At 47.9% G+C, this 21,307-nt stretch overlaps 1 protein-coding gene across 2 annotated transcripts; it reads left to right on the top strand.

Annotated features, from left to right (window-relative positions):
- Positions 1 to 1,411: 1,411 nt before the first annotated feature.
- lingo2b (leucine rich repeat and Ig domain containing 2b) lies at positions 1,412 to 19,459 on the top strand. Of its 2 annotated transcripts, none has more exons than XM_088401154.1 (2): positions 1,412 to 1,610; positions 16,303 to 19,459. In XM_088401154.1, the coding sequence occupies exon 2, from the start codon at positions 16,367 to 16,369 to the stop codon at positions 18,215 to 18,217; it is 1,851 nt and encodes a 616-aa protein (XP_088257280.1). In that variant the 5' UTR covers positions 1,412 to 1,610; positions 16,303 to 16,366; the 3' UTR covers positions 18,218 to 19,459. The 2 variants fall into 2 exon arrangements, with proteins under 2 accessions (XP_088257280.1, XP_088257281.1); XM_088401155.1 differs by lacking the exon at positions 1,412 to 1,610 and adding an exon at positions 2,420 to 2,706.
- Positions 19,460 to 21,307: the final 1,848 nt, after the last annotated feature.

Genomic DNA, 21,307 nt, shown 5'->3' with positions numbered 1-21,307 from the left:
TTTTGTCTTAATGAACAGAGTAATTAGTTTTGTCTAATTTAGCGGGCCTTTCTCCTGTCGTCGGATCTCAGTGTGCCGGCCGCCCGCCCGCCGCTGCTCTGGCTTATTAGTCACGTCTGGCTAGTTGCATTTAATTACATTCTGCTGTCTTTTCTAACACTTGTTGGACATTTCATGACACGTACAGAATAAAGGGAATAAATAGAGCGCTGAGGATACAAATGACAACGTTCTCTGGAAGGGAAACTAATAGCTGCAGCCTTTTGAAATGTTCCATCTTGCTTGCGCTCACTCACATTGAATGATGATTTCTTGCATGTAAGCATTGCATCAGTCATGTGACAAATGAGCTTCATGGATTCTGTGCTTGCGTTTTCACTTTGAGAACATTTGGCGTGTGTCACACAATTCTTTTCATTTGATGATTGCACATGAAGTCGTACTTTGTGGAACAAAGTAAGGAGCGGAGTGATGGCAAGTTGCTTCCTGACTTCAAAAGACTATATGGCCTACGCTACTGAGCATGTGCTGTATCTAATTTGCTTTGAAATGAGGCCAGCTCCAAGGTCTGTCTCCATAGGGTTGAAATGTGCATGAATAATTGAGTGTAAATTAAAAGGAAAAAACAAATAGAAGATTGCTGAACAATAATGGCGAGCGGATCCATCATTTATGTGGTTCGCATGCATTGAAAGATTGCTTTGGCAAAAGACGCATTGAAAAATGTCAGTCAACAATTCCTATCGACGTGGACTGGCACTAGTCTCCATGGATCTTTGCGCATTACATCCATTGAAATGCTGATGAGCGCCCCAGATTGGCCTCGTGCACTTGCATGGAACCGATGAAAGTATTTAACGCCTACCTCGGAGCCACTTGTCACTTCTTCATATTTGTTGTCAGTCATTTTCACTCGAGTGGATTGTGCGGGAGCCTGCAGCATGATTTAAATATATTGCCTTTCTTATTTGCTTATTGGCTCCTCTGGGGCACACAGAGTACAGTGAATGAGTTACATGTCAAACGCACAATTGATTCGACAATATTCAAAACCTAGAACCTAGAAAAATAGACAGCCACCCTTCCATTTTCGTCTGAGAAGCAACATAGTGAGGGTGGCAGATGAAATGATTCCAATCAAGTGACTTTGATCACTGTCACCCAGCCTAAGATGGGTGGGTACTCCAGAACTGTCACTCTCATCACCTAACATTTTGAATTAGAGAATGTCATCTTCCTTGTGTTTAATGACTGGAGGCTGGGAGGCTGGGAGGCTGGCAGGCTGGCAGGCTGGCAGGCTGGCAAGCTGGCAAGCTGGCAAGCTGGCAAGCTGGCAAGCTGGCTTACTACGTCCGTGGGCGAGGCACAGATATGAACGCGTCCCCACGGGAAGGCGCACATGAGCGAGCGCTCGTGATTGGATCCATTCCCAGTTGACGCACGCCCACGCACACATGTGTCACTTCAATCAGTGACAGGCACTTCCTCATTCAATTGTCCGCACATGCACCAAGGACTAAGGCGATGGACGCTAAATGAGAGACGCTACCTACCACTGGGAAAGGCAAAAGAACCTTTGCACCGTGGACGACCAACTAAGTGCATGCATGGTGAGAGAGAGCGAGCGAGCTCCGTCTACTTCCTACTAACACTTCTCTGCACGCGCGTCCATCCGTGCTGCCCACTCACAGTGATGGCAAACAACAAAAACACTATGGATGACTCTTTTGTTTGTGATGATGAGCTATTTTGCTGTGTATGAAGTTCAACTAAAAAAGATCAAACGGGGTTACGAGGATCAAAAATCTGACATGATACAAATTGGCTTATTTACTGCAGCTGAAAAAAAATGCATTCCACTTTCATAAAATGGTTCATTTATATGTCATTTGTTATTTATTTTTGTCATCTTTAACTCGCCCGGTATTGCAATTAACAATAGATCAAGTTTGAAAGCTTTTGAATCCAGCAAAGGCATTTGGCAGACTTGGGCAGAAGCTCTTTTAGCACTACTCTCCTGCTGACTGTTAATCACAAATCCATCAGTTACATTTGGAGCTGCTGTGTCCAAATATCCTCCAAAGTGCGCCTTTTCACTGGCATAATGTTATTTTGCTGATTTCATTCAAACCCGCGAGCTGGACGAGCGGCCCTTGGCCGGCCGGCCCTGGCCTAGCAGGAATTTTCCCACTTTCCCAGATTGGCCAGTATGAGCCTGATGTCAACTCATGTACATTTGATCAATGGGGGTTCATTTGAATTGAGGCTTTTACTCTGAAGGGAGAAACACATCAGTCTTCCTGTTGCTGCTGGCTTGATAACTGTCTTTTGCTCTAGCTCTCTCTCTCTCTCTCTCTCTCTGTTTCTCCATTTCTCCCTCTCTCTGTGACTCTCTTTTCTTGCCACGATCATTAAGCAGTGCGTGTATGTCTGGCAAAATGTGGAGCAGCCTTCGGGAGGGATGAGCTGCCGGGCAACTGAGGAGAAGGCCAGATAAGAGCAAAAAATCAATCAATCAACCAATCAATCAAAGGGAAAATCATTTTGTGAAGATAGTTTTTCCACGGAAGTCGCACGCAGAGAGAGGATTGCATTCTCGCATTGTGCAAGTGTGTGTGTGTGTGTCACTCAATTGGAGGGTGTGTGCGTGACTTCCAATCTGCGACGTAAAGGTGGATTTCGCCATGCAGACCAGCAGGTAACTAGGTAAGACTCGTGACAGACTCTCTTTGGAATTCTTTTTAGGATGGCTTTTAAGAGATATGTCACCCTGGCCAATATGACTCACTCTAGCGGTAACTCAGGAAAAAAGCTATTGGCATTGTGTTTCATCAGCGATGCTCAGTCATTTGGAATAGAACAAATGAATGAATAGAAGTAAGGAGCCCTGACCACGTCCTCTTGCTGACCACACAAGATAATACGTACGATATGCTGTACCTCTCAGTTGGGAAGGTGTCGTGGGAAGACCAATGCGGTCGGTGCATTCAATCGTGGCATTTTTGGTTTTGGGTATGAAAACACTTTTTGGAAGGCATGAAAAGGCAATCCAGTGGTGTGAAAAGAGGACAAGCAGGTGTCCATGTGGTGATTGAATTGAGCAAACTCCATAAGGTGCATGTCCACCATGACGCACGCGTATGAAGTTGCCTGCCGCCACAGTGCTGTGAGGCAAAGTGGCCTTCCTTGCAGCAGAGTAGCGCTGTCTGTGCTTTTATTGGCGCCCCCTGAGTGCACCAGGATCTTGAAAAAAAAAAAAAAACATACCTCAATGCTGACTTTAAGTAGGAGAAATAGGAATGAATTATAAATGAGTTATGTCCCAGCTGAGGGACGCCCGTCTCACTTTGATTGGAAGCAATGTGGTGAGCTAAATGTGTGCAAATGAAGTCGGATTCTCCTAAGAAGGCAGAGATGGGAAAAATACAATGAACGTTCAAAACCACTATTGGCTGACCTGTCGTGTTTTCTTGCGAGGATTGAAATGCAGCTTTTCGGTACAAAATGTAAGCAGGTGCAGGCGGGACTTTGTGCTACATCAGGTTGTTGTCTCCAAACCAGAGGGATGCTAATGGAGGAGAGCCATCATGCAGGCAGGCGGGCGGGCGGGCAGGCAGGCAGGCAGGCAGGCAGGCAAGGCATTACCGCTGCTAGACAGAGCGAGCGAAGGAAGGAACGCATCCGTGAGTGCTTGTGTGAGGTGTTTCCATGGCAACCTGACAGGGGTGTGTTTGGTCCCCGGAGATGGTGCCAAACTAGACGGGGGGGAGAGAGAGAGAGATGGACGCAGAAGAGAAAACTCCCCCTTGTTAAGGGGGATGGGAAGGAGAGGACGGAAGGAAGGAAGGAAGGAAGGAAGGTAGGAAGAAGGGCAGGTAGGAGCGTTTGCCTCATCCTATTGTTTGTTTGCTCCTCTCCCTCCCCGCTGTGCTTGCCTGGCTAATATCATCAACCTTCCCTCCTTCTTGCCTTCCTTCTTGCCTTCCTTCCTTCCTTCCTTCCTTCCTTCCTTCCTTCCTTCCTTCCTTCCTTCCTTCCTTCCTTCCTTCCTTCCTTCCTTCCTTCCTTCCTTCCTTCCTTCCTTCCTTCCTTCCTTCCTTCCTTCCTTCCCATGCACGCAACCTGTAGTGCTCGCTGTGGTTCTATTTGTGTCACGAGAGGTAGGCGGTTCCAACACAAAAGCCGTTGCATGCCATCAAGCCCCCCCCCGGCCCCCCCTTGAGTTGCTCTTAAATAGCTTCATGGCGTCTTTTGCACCAATTCAATACACTTTATGATTGAATGAATGAGCTAGCATTCTTGCCAAAAACAGCTGCTGTTGTTGTCTTGGTACTTGTTCCTTTCACAGATTGTCAATGTTGGGGAAAAAAAACTGGAAAAGGAAATCAATAGCACGGTTCACGGCAAAAGTGTTGCTCCTATTATTCATTGTTTAATCGTTTTCCAATAATTGTGCCAGAAATTCAGTGGACCTACAGTAATTCAGTCATTTTGTACATTCCATACTGTACATGTGATTATAAATGCTTAACGGTCAAAAAGCATCAAATACAAATATCCCCCTGACAAAAAATCCCCATTTACATTCGCAAGGTTGTCAGAAGCAACAAGTGTGATCACACTTCTTTCTCCATCTTCCTATTTTAGGGGAATTTCCAAATTCCTTTTTGGAGAGGAGAACATTTGCTCTCTTGTGATGTCAATGCAGTTGACGCAGAGACTGTGAAATGTAACTCGATTGTGTTGGGATGGGCAAACTCCCATTTGCTCGGCTCTTCTCCTCTTTTCTGTACGTCGTATTTAATGCGCACTGGAACGATCAGCAATCAATCACAGGATTCATAATGCACCAGCCTACACTACAACACCGTTGATTTCATGGCCCACCAGTTCATATTGAGGAAATCCTTGTCGTATTTGTTTCCACCGCCGTGCCTTCAGCGCAGCAATAAGCCGTGCAACCAGTTGAACAAACAAGAATTCGACACCGTATACAAAAGATACGTACAACAACGCTAAGAATAGGGAGGGGAAGGACGGACGGACGGACGGACACGTCAGCTGCCAGTCATTGTGCGGGCCTGACTGATGAGACAACGTGGAGTGCGATGCAAATAGAGGAAAAAGCCAAACAGACCAAAGTGCGCTCAACAAAACGTCAAAAGTCCCGACAGGTGTGCTTTAGCAGCGTTTCTTTTGTTTCCCTCTGGAATGTGGTCAAATAGCTGCAAGGCCAAAGCAAGCAAACTCTCATTTGAATCGATCATGCTATTTTCGTATTGGGAAAAACGAGGCGCTTCAACTTTGAGAGCCGTATTGACAATTGTGTCAAGAAGTCTGCTTAAATAAGGGAGGTTCCATTCCAATCGCAACATACTACGTTTCCAGCCAAAGAAAAAATCCTATCATCATTTGCCCGCAGTACTCGGACAGCTTACGTGGAGCCAAGCCAAGAGAGCTGGCTGGCTGGCTGGCTGGCAGGCAGTGTTGCAAAGATGTCATGAAGTGCAGGGGACAAGGCTTTCACAATTGCCATGGGGGATTTGAAAGGCTTTACGTTTTCAACCCAAAACCGGGATGGCCCCTAACCCTTATTTCATTCGGTATGATTCTTACTAATAATCATGCAGTCTTATTAGTCGTCAGCATTATTAATTAAGCGAACAGACCTATTTGTGTCGTGCCTATTTGGAATTTGGGAAAACTGACGTTGCTTGTGTCCAAATAATCTGTGAAAATATGTCTGGAAGCCAGCCATTTAGAATGGTGCCAGATTGTGAGCGTGAGATGGATTTACATAATAGCGTACATTGATTTTCTTCATTCGTGACTTGGCAGCCCGACTGAGGGAGGATCCGGGGTCAGACAAAGCTTGGACTGGACACGTTTCAGTTGGAAACGTAAGTCCAAGGTTGTCGTCGTTGTCGTCGTTGTTGTTGTTGTTGTTGTTGTTGTTGTTGTTGATGTTGATGTTGTTGATGTTGATGTTGCCGCCGGTTTGTCTCCAAATTGCATATGCTGACTGGTCGGTTGGCAGACTAAAAGCAACTCATGCAATTATAAGAAAGCGTCATGATTGCGTTGATAGTGTGATTTGATTTTGTGCGCAATGTCGCATCCAAAGCGTTCTTGGTTTGACTCATCAGCTGCTTCTCCTTGTCCTTTGCGTCTTCAGCTTGTTGACCATCTTGTGTGCCCACGCGTGTCCTTAAATGCGAGCAATCCGAGCTGGCCATGGATCCATTGACTTGACATTTTGTCCCAGTTGTTCAAGTAGTGGCTTAGGAGACCTTTTGTTCGTTCACTTGCCAGGCGATGTTTACTCGTTATGGTAGATGAATTTGGAGTTTGACTGGAAGGCCCTTTTGCATTGCAGATGGGCCTTTCTGTAGGCGTCGCAACAAACTCAAGGTTTCCCCATCTCCGCTGCTTGATTCAAATTCATCAGTGGTGCGTGGGAATTTCACAGCTCAATAATGCTCCTACGTTTCAAGTGACTCTTTTTTTTTTCTTCCTTTCTTTTTGTTCAGGTACGGCGCACCTCCTCGTACATAATCCTCCTCTGCTTTTTCTCACACACTCCAGGGCTCCAAGCACAGGGGAGGTTTCATGTTGAAAAACAAAAGGAAGGAGCTTGCTGGAAAGGAAACTGCACACGTGTAATCCCCATATTAATATCGTAATTATAATTACCATTAAGTTGATGAAAGTCCGTACAGTAATAATACAACTCAAAATGACGTTCTCTGTGCGATCGGTAGCCTTCCAAAAATAAAACCATTCACCGTGTTTACTGTCAACTGGTGATCAACCAAACGGAATTCTAGACAGCAGAGCCAGGTCATAATTGTTGATGAAAGCCTAAGCATTTGCCTAAAAAGAACGGATAGTGCAACCTTCAAATGCGCTCAACACACCTGGCTTTATTAGCTTTGAATGAGGTTGTGTATTGCCGGAATAAAAAAAGCTGACATGGGCAACAGTTTTTAGGCTTTGGGCTTGTTCGCCACCAACTTGTCGCTGTATCCATTGTTTTACACTTGATGTCTGCACGTTCCCACAAATGCCAACCATTTGAAAATTGATAAATGCACAATCAAAAACACGTGTGTAAAATCACAAATAGGTACGTATAGTTGTCGATCCCAAAGACACGAGTAGTGGATGTACTCGTGTGAATAATTTGGACGCAAATTTCTCCCCGTAAATCTGCAAATTGCATCATAAAATGAGACAACAGATATAAACAAAATTCATCTGTAACCCCTCATTTAAAATACATGTATCTGAAATATTTGTATGATAATGCAGTATAATATTATCCTTTTCAGCAGCGTTAGTGTCTTTTTCAACATGACTCTGTTGGCCCTCTGTTGGCCCTCTGTTGGCCTTCTGCCACGGCGGCAACGTTAGCTCAGAGAATGCTGACTCAGCAGGGGATTATGGAGACCGGTGCAATTAAAGGATTAGTGAGAGTCACACCAATTTCCTTTGTTCTCACCGTAATAAAACAAGCCTAGGCGCAATGCACTAGATGTGCAAATCGACTACAAGCCACTATTGGGGAGGGGGGGGGGGCAAAATCCAATTTTCACTTCAGTTTGTGCGTTCTACAATTGTAAAAGAAACGACGTGGCACTGACAAACACAATACAGTAGCAGTAATTGGTCAAAAAGGGAAGAGGAACGCTTTGACTCGCCGCTATGCTGGCAAGCTTCCTCTCCAAAGTGCGCTAAATAGGTCCCTTCAGGCATTCCCATCTGGAAATCACAAAAATATGCAGAATTGGGACACTTTGATGAAGCTCAGCACCCTAAAGTGATCCCATCCCATCCCATCCCATCCCAGCCCATCCTGGCAATGCTGCCTGAAGCCTTGGATGAGTCATGTTTAAGAGATTCTCTTTAGTGGCAGGATGGTGTGGCGGTCAGGTCTTCATCATAGTTACTCGTTCTCAGGCCATCTGCTTCTGGCTGCCAAACGTGTCAAGGCAACGCATAGGAAGAAATACAGCAACGTGAAGAGCGTGTAAATACATAACAGATTGGGTATCGCAAATCATCCTGTTTGGTGGCATCGGAACAAAAGCAGCTCCTGATTGCGTTTGGATTTGGAGGAAAGGCCGGTGTGGATTCCATGGGCAGCCGGCCGCATTCTTAACGTGAAGCGCAGGAAGGAACAGGAATCCTATTCAAAGGTGCAATGTGGCCTTTGTGTTTCCTCTCAGCCGGTGCCGACACGCACGCTCCCGCCCGACGGGCAACGCATCTGCTCGCTAAGGATGAATGCGTTCGTTTGTCATTGGATGGTGGCGGCTGATTCCGTCATGCATCCTATCCTTTGCTTCCTTTTTTGGCCCGACTGGGCTGATGCTGGACGTTGGTGCTACAGTGTGGCCCATGTTGAATCCCAGCTTCCCCAGCATTCATGGCGGTGAAATTCCAAGTTTTAGTTGCGATTCGGTTGGAAATGATGAACCAGCGTGCACGTTCTCATCACCGATAGCACTTCATCTTTGGGACTTTTGCAGAGCACGTTGCGTCTGGCCGGCTGTTTCGGCTGAGCGACGCCAATTTCTGGTCCGCGGTCCCCAGAGCGCCTGACCATTTGCTGGCGGAAAGTCACCTCCACTTTCAAGCGGGTGAAAGCAGGTGACGCAGGTCAGGGACAACAACTTTGCGGAATTTTATCTAGGCACAGACAGCGTGCAACAAACCCTGTGAGTCACTGTAGAGATACGAAATGAAACGCATCGTTAGCATGATTATGGTCATGACTATTATCATCGTGTGTGTGTGTGTGTGTGTGCGTCGGGGGAAATGGGTGGCTGGCGTTGGGGGTTGTCAAACATACGCAAAGCAACCATCAGGGTTTGCAGCGGGCAACTCCAACTCCTATTAGCACCACCTGTTGCTTTGGGACTGCACTCACTTAACAGCCTCCAATTGGATTTCTTTTATTTTGCACAAAGAGCCTTTCGAACCTTGAACGAAGGAACAAATGTGTTTTTTTTGTTTGTGTGTGTGCAAAGCCTAAATGTCTGCATGCGTCTAAGTGAGCGACGCAATGCTCACTCCTGCATAGATCATATCAGGACAGCACAGTACTCCAGGCTAGAATAAACAACAAATTGTCCAAGGCCTCTGGCCTTCACTTCACTTCACTCAAAAAGCGGAGCTTGATACGATGACGTAAGAAGTGACCCACTTGTGTGAAAGCCAGGCAGGCAGGCAGGCAGGCAGGCAGGCAGGCAGGCAGCCAGGCAGCCAGGCAGCCAGGCAGCCAGGCAGCCAGGCAGCCAGGCAGCCAGGCAGGCAGGCATCTGAGAGTGCCGCTGCCTTTTCTTGTTTCCTAGCTTGAAAGTTTTCTCATCAGAAACATCCCGACAAAAAAGTCCATCATGAATCCTTTTCAAATTCACTTTGTGAGACAATCAGAGACTAGGACGTCAATGCGCAATTTCATGATTGCAAATCCTGTGACTCATGTCATTTGTGATGCCAGACCCTCCCGGACGTTGTACTTTGAGATGAATAACGATGCAATTGGCCAACATACATAAGTTGCATTTAAACATGTCACTATTATAATGAATAATTCACCCCCCCCCCACCTCAATGAATTGTTTACTCCATCAATCAGAGACTATTTGTGTTTAGAAGGGTGAGAACTGCGGCTTTGGTTACTACGGCAACCGTTCCGCTCTTCTTTTCGTCAAGGAGCAACAAAGAGACGTTGTAAATAATTGTCAAAACTTGCTTGCTTATTGTCGAAGCAATTACATAAGGTGAGCTTGATGACGTAGGTAGAAAAAAATGGCGGTAACCATAGGAACAAAAGTATGCTTGCTGAAATGAGCCCGTTTGTCCTGTCTCACGCAGCTTTCATCCCGCCCTACATACCACCGGGCCAATGGCGAGTATGGATTTGGTTACCATGGAGACTAGGAATAGGGCTAGGGGTGGCTGCACTTACGGCCCCCGTATCTAAAAAAGTGACTGCGAGCTGCAAAGCGCACACGAGCCCCCACCATGACAGCTTGGATTCTATTTTCCCTCTCGGAGGTAGCACTGTACGGACAGTACGGACGCAGCGCCACATTCCTTTGGGGCACCTAACAATTCGGTGGCTGAAAGTAGACCAAACCAAACGGCTGCAACAGCGTCCGCGTATTGCCGAAGGTCGTGTCACGTGATTTTGACCAATTTGACTGAGGGGCTGGAGGCCGTGCAGAATCACTGGAATCTACTTGGACCATAAATGCGCGCAGTGAGGCAATTGAATCCTCCTGCAAATGAGTTTCTCCTTCCGCCAATTTGAAGGGAGAGACCGGAGGCGCTTCTGTTGACTGTGAATGAAGTCGGCTGTGACCACGCCCTCAACGGCGCAAACCACCTGTTTCGCTGAGGATGGATGAAAGTGATTTGCTGGTGCCTGTGCAGGAGGCTGAAGCACATTTGTTAGCAGATGTCCAGGGGCGAATGATGTCCCGTTGAAAAAGATGATCAAAAATCAATGCTGTCAAGTGGCCACTTGGAGACCACCTTCCATTTCAACCCAGCGCCTGATGGATTCCTTTTGTAGCTTAGCGGCAAACCTTGCGAATCATCGTAGAAATAGAAGGGCCTCGTTGCTTTTTAATTGGAAATGATTGGTCCTAAAGCTGTACACATAAAAGTCATCCGTGTTTTCAATCTATTTTACATCTCCTGATGGAAAAAAGAACATCTGCATCTCATCTCGCGAAGCACATGTCAAAGAAAGGCCTGACGAGAAATAACTTGATCTATTATTGCTGTAATAGCAAGTAAGCTTAAGTGCTTGGGATGTTTCCTGCCATTTATCTGTTTGAATGCTCGCTGATAGGAGAGGAAACTCGCATGGCGCTTTTCACTTGCCAAGACGTGCTAAAGTGCACTCCAAATCCCCACGTGGCCACCGAGGCGCTTTGTCATATTTGGACTCTAATTTGCAGAGCCACTTCTTGCTCATAAATCGTCATCAGGTCACGCGTTACATTTTCAACGTGGATTCCTAAAGTACTATTTTCGACGCACACTTGCACGCAAAGGAGGGGCTTATTAAAGAAAGAGGCTTCCGTCACTTTGCGGCGCCACAAGGGCAAATATCTATGCAGGTGGGCGGGGCTAACGTGAAGCCTTTTCACTGCAATTGCATTTGGGCTCCAGCACGTTGAAAAGGCACTCGATATCCTGTCAACGTATCCGCTTTTCTTGCGCTCTTTCACCAATTTTAGGGCCAGGGTGGTCCAAAGCCGAAAAGGCTTGGACTAGAAATTGAGCCGCAACCTTCTAGCAGCATCACGGTCCATCCCTTTGGTGCTCCTCCATGGACATGGCTGCCAACATGGCAAAGATGGCCAGCGCCCGATGCTTTCAAGGAAAAGTCCTCTCACCAATGTCACCTTCCATGAATTTGCTTGGAACAGGACAAAGTCTCCAGTGGAGATTGCTAATCCGTCCGTCCAAATGATTTGGTGAAAAGTGTTACTAATCCCTGGTGTGTCATTCAGTGCCAGGGACCAGCGCCTAATCCCTTGCTGTTAAATAGAAGAGCACCGAAAAGTCCGGCTTGAAAAATCATGTCAATGTACGTCGTATGTTCAAATGCAGGACAGACTTGAACGACAAGATGGTCCGGACAAACGATTCCCTTGAGTTTTGTGGCAAACGTGAGAATCGTTGACTTGCCAATGGGCAGATGTGATTCGACGTTTGGCTTGCTTCAACTTTTCAAAGCGTGGCGTCCAATCACATCCGTTTCAATCAAGTGATGTAAAATGCTGTATGCCGGCTATTTGAAATGCAGTAAAAATCGGAACTCAAGTCAACATGCGCATGTGAATGCGATCCAATTTTGTTCCTATGAACGGCTGCTTGCGGTGAACGTGTGCCATGAAAAATGGATGAGATGTACCTTCGGAGAGTAAAACGAGACAGAAACCTAATGTGGAGGGAGGGAGGGAGGGAGGGAGGGAGCGTGTCCTTCAAGTAACACCCTGATTTAGAATTAGCAATGAGAGAAATAGAAAAGATTGCAACCCTTTGCTCAAGTTGAGCAGGGAAACAAAATGCCATTCAACACATTGTGCAAAATCTGTTGTGGGCTTGTTGTTGTTGTTGTTTTCAGGAAATATGTACGTATCAATCTCCTTTGAAATGAAAGTATGACATCTTTTCAAGCAATCTTTTGACCCAATAGGTCAATGGCCTTGGATGAATGCGCTGCTGAGATGAGCCAGGAAGTGGCACAAATAGCCGAGAGCACTGATTGCCGATGAAATCTAGAAAAAGAACGGCCAAGGAGCGGGCTCATTTGGCAAATCATAATTTTGAGATGGATTGCTTTTGCAGGCAGCACTTACAAATCAACTTGGATGACAAGTCTTTTTGTTGAGTTTCCGTTGATGTCCAGCACAGAGGCAAGCTTAACACTTGGGTGACACAGCCGTATCATTTTGTGGGAAACCCATGTCAAACTTCTTTTTTTTTTTTTTTTTCTCGGCTGCGTCTTGATTGAACATGACATGGCCATTAAGGAGTGCAGGATGCCTTTTGACTGGGTACGGTACGGCTGCTTTTTGAATACAAGTCAGGCAAGCTGGGGGTGCGGGGTAACAAGCAGCGTCAAGCTTTGCCTTCAATTGCTATTTCTTCACAATTGTTTTGAAGAACTGAATTTCTTTCGGAGCGTAGCGTGTAAGCCATGTGATGTCACAATGTGATGTCCCGCTGGTACAGAAACATAATGCTCATATTATTCACGCTCACAGCATAGATTCTTCTGCTGGAGCCGTTTTTTCTGCGCAAGCAATGATGAAGTATTTCTGTCTAAATTTAGAGACTGCGGGATAATTCCATATTCCGTGTATGCCCGAGGCACATTCCACATACAACAAGCCACGTGGCTCCGCTGTTGATGGCTCAACAAGGCAGGCAGGCAGGCAGGCAGGCAGGCAGGCAGGCAGGCAGGCAGGCATCAGGCAGGCACCCTTCCGAGGAGCCAAGGCCACCGGTGCAGAAAGGAGATGTTTAATTGGTACCCTTTGAATGCACATTGCCTAATTAATCCCAATAGTATCCTGAAAACTCCACTTACATGTTGCACTCTGCACATTGTCACCAAGGCCACAATTTCCATTTTTATTGTTGTGTTTCATACGCAGTCCATTTTGCAATTTCTTTCAACACAATTCAATATCAAGTCATCAGCTGCCCATCCGTCAAATTGGAATGTAAACGTAAGCACTAGTGTGCACGACAAGAGTAAATGGCAACATATCATCCATCTCAGGTCAATGATCTAACGCACTGGTTTGCATTGCTCACACTGCAGTCATAATGGCTCGCATGCAAACTCGCTCATGTGCAATAATTGCATTATTCATGCTGCTGCTATGATACGTATATGGAGAGGAGAAAAGCAGCAATCGGTTGAACAGCTGAAGGGGAAACAAAGCACCGTGTCATGTTCAGGACTCCCAGGTGGTAGAAAGCACGCAAACAAACTGTTTGGAACAAGCCATTTCAAGATTGACATGATCCTTTTGGATGGGCTAAGCTTAGGTGAAAAATAATTGCAAGCATACAAATGAATTCATGTTAGCAGGCCCGTGGGAAGAGGAGAGAGCATTTAGAGCCGAGAGAGATGATGATGATGATGATGATGATGCTCGTACGTACCTGGCTGGAGGCCAAGATAGAAACTTTAGGCGTGCTCGCCACTCACCATCATTAACCGGACAGCAGCTCGCAATTAGTACATTCGTAGAATAGCAAACATTCGGAGAGGGGGTTCCTAACAAATGCTCTTTTGACACCAAACAATAACGGGGCAGAGTCGCGGCGAACATTCCTGCTCCGCGCTTGATAATGTTCCGGGTTTGAGCCCAGGGCCTCCTCTGTGGATAATAAAACTTGCAGATCACACGCTAAAAGGCATGATTCATTTATACAGCCGCCTGTGTCTTGTGAGATCAATATTGTATCTGAGCGTAGTCATTAAAAATGAATTGGCTTGCTCCAGTCAAGTTCTCAAGACAAAATCGCGGGGCGCTAATGTCACGAACAAGGAGGGCTCGAACGGAACACGTGGATGGGCATGGCAACTTCGAAGACCTGTTTGAAAGCAAATCATCGCACAATCGTCTCGTGAGCTCGAGAGTGGCCTCCCTTCGCTTCGTTCTTTTCTGCTTTTTCCCGCACCGTTTTACGCCTCGCACTGGCGTTTGCGCTCACGCCGAGCGACTCGTGTTTCAGCCTACAGCTCCTTTTAACTGTCACACTCCAAGCAAGCAGTTTGACTGTGACTCTAATCCAATTCAGAAGCAAATCCCTAAAACACTGAAGTCTCACAATTGTAAGGCTTGGTGTTTGCCTTCCACTTTGCAAATGCCACGCTTGACTCACTTGAAATGTACACGAAAGAAGAAGAGCTTGAGCAATTCAATAGACGCATAGTCACCAATTTTTCTCCTTCTTGTGCTTGACTTGTCAGGCAGTGCAAAATAACAGTCAATCTCACCCAGCAGTGGTTGATGATCTGAAACATACAAGGGTAGAAATTAGTAGGACGTTTCTGCAGAACTATAATGTATTATTCATGATTTCATTGTATTCATTTTAATCTTTGATTATGATGAGAGAGTTCTATATATTTGTTGTTTGTTTGGCCATTTGACGGAGCAGAGTTATTGGTGATGCCCGCAAATCACCTGAGCGGTTGCTCACCGCAGCACCGGACAACCGGCCTGTAATCATTCAAGCGAACGCCGGGCCTGGGAGGAACGTTGGCTGACGGCTAAAGGCAGACTGATAAATACACGGAGACAGGAGCAGGCTCGCGGATGGATAATAAGCTAGACTGACAGCGATAGTTGCCTGAGTGCAAAGCGCTTGGACACATGGATAGATGGATGGATGGATGGATGGATAGGCGGGAAGATAGGTGGACAAATAGCCAGGCGGTCGGCGTGACGCCTTGGAAACACCTTCGACTAAGGCAACCGGGGTCATGAATGAATGACATTGCCTTCCATTTGTATGTTCTGTCAATTCCGGGACTGAAGAAAAATGAATAAAACAACACTCCTCTTCCTCGATTTGTCCTGTCCTGGGTTTCATTAATTTGATTGGCAGACAGACGACGTGGGGCAGATGAGAGTCACGGCTTGCGGTTGCCCTGGCGACGGCCTGCTCTTTGTTACAAGCTGCATTCCTGGCATCTATCTGACGCGTCTTATGCTGCGATCGATCAATACCCCGCCCCGTGGAGACTGTCGAGCGAGCGGATGTTTGTGCCGTGCCAGGGGTGTGAAAAGGAAAGGTGGGGGGGGGGGGGGGGGCACAAAAGAAGAAGCTGAGTGCTGGACTGACTGGTGAGGTCTTGATGGCTTCTTTTTAAGGTCACTCGCATCCCTATCAAAGTATGCTTTGTGTCTGTCTGGGTGATTTTCATGTGCTTACCTTGCCAGGATTCCACGTTGACACAACTCTTTGAAGGCACTCCTCACATCTCTGGGTTGTTCTTTTTCCCTCCCCTCGTCAGCGCATTCAAATATTTCCAGCACTCATCACTTCATTGGCAAAGATACGTAGCCATGAGCAGAATGTAGATACGTTTGGCAATGAGGCAATGATTGCCAGCTTCTCTGTCCCTATAGGAACGAGCTATTGTTCTGTAAAATAAAGCATTTCAACAATACACGACGTAAGTAAATACGTATATTTCCAGCACTCATCACTTCATTGGCAAAGATACGTAGCCATGAGCAGAATGTAGATACGTTTGGCAATGAGGCAATGATTGCCAGCTTCTCTGTCCCTATAGGAACGAGCTATTGTTCTGTAAAATAAAGCATTTCAACAATACACGACGTAAGTAAATACGTATTTGCATGGCCATTCATTTGCTATTTTCTGTTGAGCATCAAGCGAGTAATACTTGAATGCAGAGCATAAGAGAGCACTTTTTTTATCCTGATACCGTGTGTCCCTCCCTCCCCTTGCAATGACGTGCTGGAAGATTATGGAAGCAAATATTTGCTGCCACTACATTGTTGATTGTCTGCGCCCCGATCAATTTGAACAATTGTGAACCTGCAAAAGCAAAATGTGCACGCACGCGCAGGCATAAACGGCAGCGTAATGAGGGAGGGAGGGAGGCAGGGAGGGAGGCTCCTCATTTGTGGCCGCTCTGGTTAGCCCGCAAGCTCTTGCTGTGATGAACGTTGGCATTTTTCATGAAGCGTTGTAACAAATGTCTTTGGCGCTTCCTCGCAGGGCCCGACGGTGATGGTGTTTTGGACGCTGCGCGGCGCCAGCGGGCAACGTGGGTAAACCAGTCATGCGGCGCTACCACATCCTTACGGGTGGGGCCGTGCTGTTTCTCCTGGCCGGACTGGCCCTGAGTTGCCCGGCCCGATGCGAGTGCTCCGCCCAGAGCAAGTCGGTGAGCTGCCACCGCAAGCGTCTCGCCGCCGTCCCCGAAGGCGTCCCCATCGAAACGCGCGTCCTGGACCTCAGCAAAAACAAGTTACGCGTCATCACCCCGGACAACTTCTCGTCCTTCCATCTCCTGGAAGACCTGGATCTCAGCGACAACCTGATCAGCGTGGTGGAAATCGGATCCTTTCGCTCCCAGCTGGCGCTGCGCTCGCTCAACTTGCGCAGCAACGCCATCCAGCTGGTTCCGGCGGGCGTGCTGTCGGGCCTGGGCAACCTCACCGGCCTTGACCTCAACCACAACAGACTTGTGGTTCTGCTGGACCACGCCTTCCAAGACCTGCGCAAGTTGGCCTCCCTGCAGGTGGGCGACAACGAACTGGTTTTCATCTCCCAGAGGGCCTTTGTGGGATTGAGCGGGCTGCAAAGTCTGACCCTGGAACGCTCCAATCTCAGCGCGGTGCCGACCGAGGCTTTGGCGCATCTCCACAACCTGGTGGAACTGCGAATGCGCCATTTGAGCATCGCTTTGCTCAAGCCCTTCTCGTTCAAAAGGCTCTCGCGCCTGTGCCGCCTGGAGCTGGATTACTGGCCCTGGTTGGACAGCCTCCCCCCTCTGTCGCTGCACGGCCTCAACCTCACCCAATTGTTCCTGACCAACACCAACGTGTCGGCCTTCCCCGGCGCCGCCTTGCGCCACCTGCCCTACCTCACTCACCTCAACTTGTCTTTCTCCCGAATCGAGCATATCCATCAAGGCGAGCTGGGGCACTTCCCGCACCTGACGGAGCTTCGTCTGCAAGGGGCTCGGCTCCTTTCCATCGAACTGGACGCGTTTGTCGGCCTGGTGTCCTTGCAGCTCCTGGACGTGTCGCAAAACCGCCTGGACTCTCTGGAGAGGGGGGTTTTTGCCTCGCCCGAGGCCCTCCAGAGGCTTTGTCTGGGCGGCAACCCCTTGGTGTGCGACTGCAGACTGCTTTGGTTGCTGACCAGCCACAAGCCGCCCTCCCTCCGTATTCTCGACCTGCAGCCCCAGTGCAGCGCCCCCGAGCACCTGTCGGGAAAAACTCTGCGCGAGCTCAAGGAGCCGCTGGTCTCTCGGTACATGACCTGCACCGAGCCTCGGATCGGAGCCAACGCCACGCAGTTGCTGATGGCCCACGAGGGTCAGCCGGCCCGCTTGAGCTGCGCGGCCGAGGGAGCGCCCAGGCCCTCGGTGGTCTGGATTACACCTCACAGACGCTACGTGACGGCCAAGAGCAGCGGCAGGGTGGAAGTCGGAGCGGACGGCACCCTGGAGATCAAGGCGGCCGAGCTGCACGACAGCGGGGTGTACCGCTGTATCGCCAGCAACCCCGCCGGCAACGCCAGCTTGTCGGCCTCCTTGGCCGTCAAGAGCCTGGGCGTGAGGGACGGCAGTAGCAACAGGAGCTCAAATTACATGGCAAACTCCAGCAGCAGCAGCGGCGGCGGCGGCGGCAGCAGCAGCAGCACTTGGGGGAACGGCACCGTGTTGTACAACATGACGGTCCCCATAGACATCAAGACTATCATCATATCCACGGCCATGGGCTGCCTGTCCTTTCTCGGCGTGGTGGTTTTCTGCTTCCTGCTTCTGTTTGCCTGGAGTCGAGGCAAAGGACGCCATAAGAGCAACTTTGACATCGAGTACGTCCCGCGCAAAAGCAACGGGGCCTCGGCCGAAGCCGCCGAAAGCAGCGGCCCCCGACGAGTCAATATGAAAATGATTTGAACGGCAAAACTTGTGACAAACCATGTCGTCGTATAGTGGCTGTGGATGAAGGTGATTGTGAGAATTTCAAAGTGAAACCGTCAACGTGTTGATATGACCAATGTCCTTGCATTACATGGAATATAATACTATAATCGACATATCAATATGGAGTGTTGCACTTGGCATGTGTATCAGTGGTGATGTGATGAGTCATGATGTTGTCGACTATCCGTGACATCAAAGTGAAGGACGGTTAGGGTTCGGGTCTTCTGAGCAGCCGTCAGCATTGCTGCAATACGTCAGGACTCAATTGTTTAATCCCCATCTTAGCTGCAGTGTGAAAGTTGTAATCATGTGCGCTGCGCGTGCCTGGCTGTACGTGCGTGCGTGCGTACGTGCGTGCGTGCGTGCGTGCGTGCGTGCGTGCGTGCGTGCGTACATACGTACGTACGTACGTACGTCCGTACGCATGTTGCATTTGTGTCTTTCTTTGTGCATGTGCACGCATTGCCTTTCTTAGCTCAAAGAAATATTCAAAAGATGGTGTGAGGGGACTGTACATATGTTTTGTATGCGGAAGTGATTCTTAAAATGAAGAAATGCTGCATCCGTTTTGAAATGATTGTTGCCCTCATGCAATGAATCCAAGTGTTGGGAAATCCACTTAACTCAGGATGTTGAGGCGTCTCCTTGGAAAGAACACTGGTCGAAAGCTCCCAGCCATGGCACGTTAAAGCACGTCATAAATCACAGGCACTTTTTGCTGCTAGAAGAAAAAAACAGAAAACCAACAAAAAGTCCCGTGATATAATTGATAGAAAAGACTCTGTGACCGGCCGGCCAGACACAACGGCAAAGAGTTACTGGCTCGTGTCCGTCCGTCCGTCCTCTTTTGGACAAGACAAAGTTAAGCCTCAGCGAGTTAGGGCTTCAATTTCCCCTCCTATTTCTTTGATGGCACCTCTTGACTTCTTTATGGAGGGAGGCTCTGCTTATTTCATAGGTGTCGATTTCAAACCTGTAGTGGATTCTTTCTCGTAATGTTGCGTTTCTTTGTTGGCAAATCTTTCCAATGTTTGATGTAGGCAATATTGGCTATAAAACGAGTAGCAAGGGCAAGTCCTTTGCATTACGGATGGATGTGGCTGCTGTTTATTGGTGTCATTTTGTTGTGAGTTGTATAATTGTTTTCATATGATACATTTATGGGTATATTTTCAAAGGAAAATAAATATTAGATGCTTTCCTAGCATCAGAATAGCTACGTCTGCGATTCAATATTGATGATGGCATCGTTTGTGACCACTGCTTGAAGGTCAGGACGCTTCATGTTATTTGCAAAGGGTGAGTTGTTTGTGCTTTTGACTTCCAAAGGAAATGAAGGACACGTAAAGACGTCTTGACCGAGATGAAGCTCAACAAGCCGCACCCGCGGCATCTCTCGCTTGTGGACCGACTGCTGGAGTGGGGAAAGGGTTGCTTCGACAGCCGCACACTTCATCGCCTGATGAAAGGAAATGCACATCCTGCTCGCGCACATTGTTTCGTTTTTAGACGGCGCTTGATGTTCTCATCCTGATGGCAAAGGCAATGCAGGTTCTCTGTGTCACAAAGACCAGATCAAAGTGCCTCAGAATGCTCTGGGTTGTTGTTGTTTTTTTTTTTTGTTTGTTTCCATTGTAGGCCGCATTTTACGGAGGGCCAATGTTGCATTCATTATTACCATTTGGGTCATTTAACGGTAGATGATCTTGATTTGTCATCCATGATTTAAAAAATGTGAATCATCTCTTCCTCATATCTTCCATAGATGGTTAGCTACATGATTTGACATCATTAACGCTAGTTTCATTGTAATCTCTTGTGCACTGAGCGATCCATCGAAATGCTTCAGCAAACTTCACATTCCATGCCTGGAGGCCTAACTCATTCTTTTTTTTCCATACATCTCCAATCCAAGTGTCAAGGATACGGCTTTATAAGCCCCTAGCTGAGGATGGTATTACTTGCGCGTAAAATGACGTCGTGACCAACCCCTCCAGGCTCACGTGATGTACAGTATCAACTCACTTGTCACCCCGGAGGCAGGCCCACTTGCAACGCTGCGCGATATGCTGCCTTTTCTGTTATTGCTCTCATCTTTCACACGGCGGTGGCAGTGGCGCTGGCGGTGGCGGTGGCGGCAGTGGCGGCCACACTGACACTAGCCACAAGGCAATGGGGACGTGCTGCTTGGCATGGATGATGGCTAAGTAATGCTTTCACCCTTATGGAAGCCATAATAGAATGTGTGGCATCATTACATTTGCATTTGAAAGGAGTCAGCCAGGCAGTTGGTCTCTAATTGATCCCACTGACCACATGGGACGTTATCAACAGTCTCTGTTGCATTTTGTAACACAATACGAGCGGGCCGCACCAAATGGGGCGTCATGCACCCGGAAGATGAGCGGCCTGCGGAGCATGCGTACTTTACTCAGGACACGGTTAGCTAGCCACGTGTGTCTAGACCAGCTCTGACGATTCTCGGCATCGTTCTCTTAAAATCGCTCTCTTGCTCGCCGGCCGGTGTCCAAATGGCGCCTTTGTTAGCCAAACAAGCGTTGTGATTGTAGTGTGAAAATGTTTGCAAGGACCACAGCAAAGTACGTGGCGGAAAAGGACCGTCGTCGTCGACGACTGGAACACCTTTGGCTGCAGCCTTATGTTGTGTTGCGCAGAGCTGGTGAGTCAAGAACTATTTTCTATTATGAATCCTCTTCCAGTTTGTTATTTATGGATACGTTTGACCAGTTTCTCTTCAACTGCAACTTTCATTGATATGATGTGTGTTTGTCTTGTTTTGCAGACATCAGTGAAGCTATTCGTCCCGAGCAGCAGGAGCCAGAGCGCACTCGCATTAAAGGCGAAGATGTGGGCAAAGAGGTCCACCACTTGAATGACCAAATGCAGCAGATGTTTCTTTGTACCATAAAAGAGGAGGAAGAGCCCGAGCGGCCTTGCATTAAAGAGGAGGGAGGAGGAGGAGGAGGAGGAGGAGGAGGAGGAGGAGGAGGAGGAGGGCGAGGAGGAGGAGGAGGAGGAGGATACCTCCAAGATGCCATTGAC

The sequence above is a fragment of the Syngnathus floridae genome, chromosome 16 (genome assembly GCF_059516105.1).
Source record: "Syngnathus floridae isolate MCC-2025c chromosome 16, RoL_Sflo_1.0, whole genome shotgun sequence".
Classification (NCBI taxonomy): domain Eukaryota; kingdom Metazoa; phylum Chordata; class Actinopteri; order Syngnathiformes; family Syngnathidae; genus Syngnathus; species Syngnathus floridae.
The sequence above is the reverse complement of the archived record's forward strand: the minus strand, read 5'-3'. Positions and strand labels throughout refer to the sequence as shown.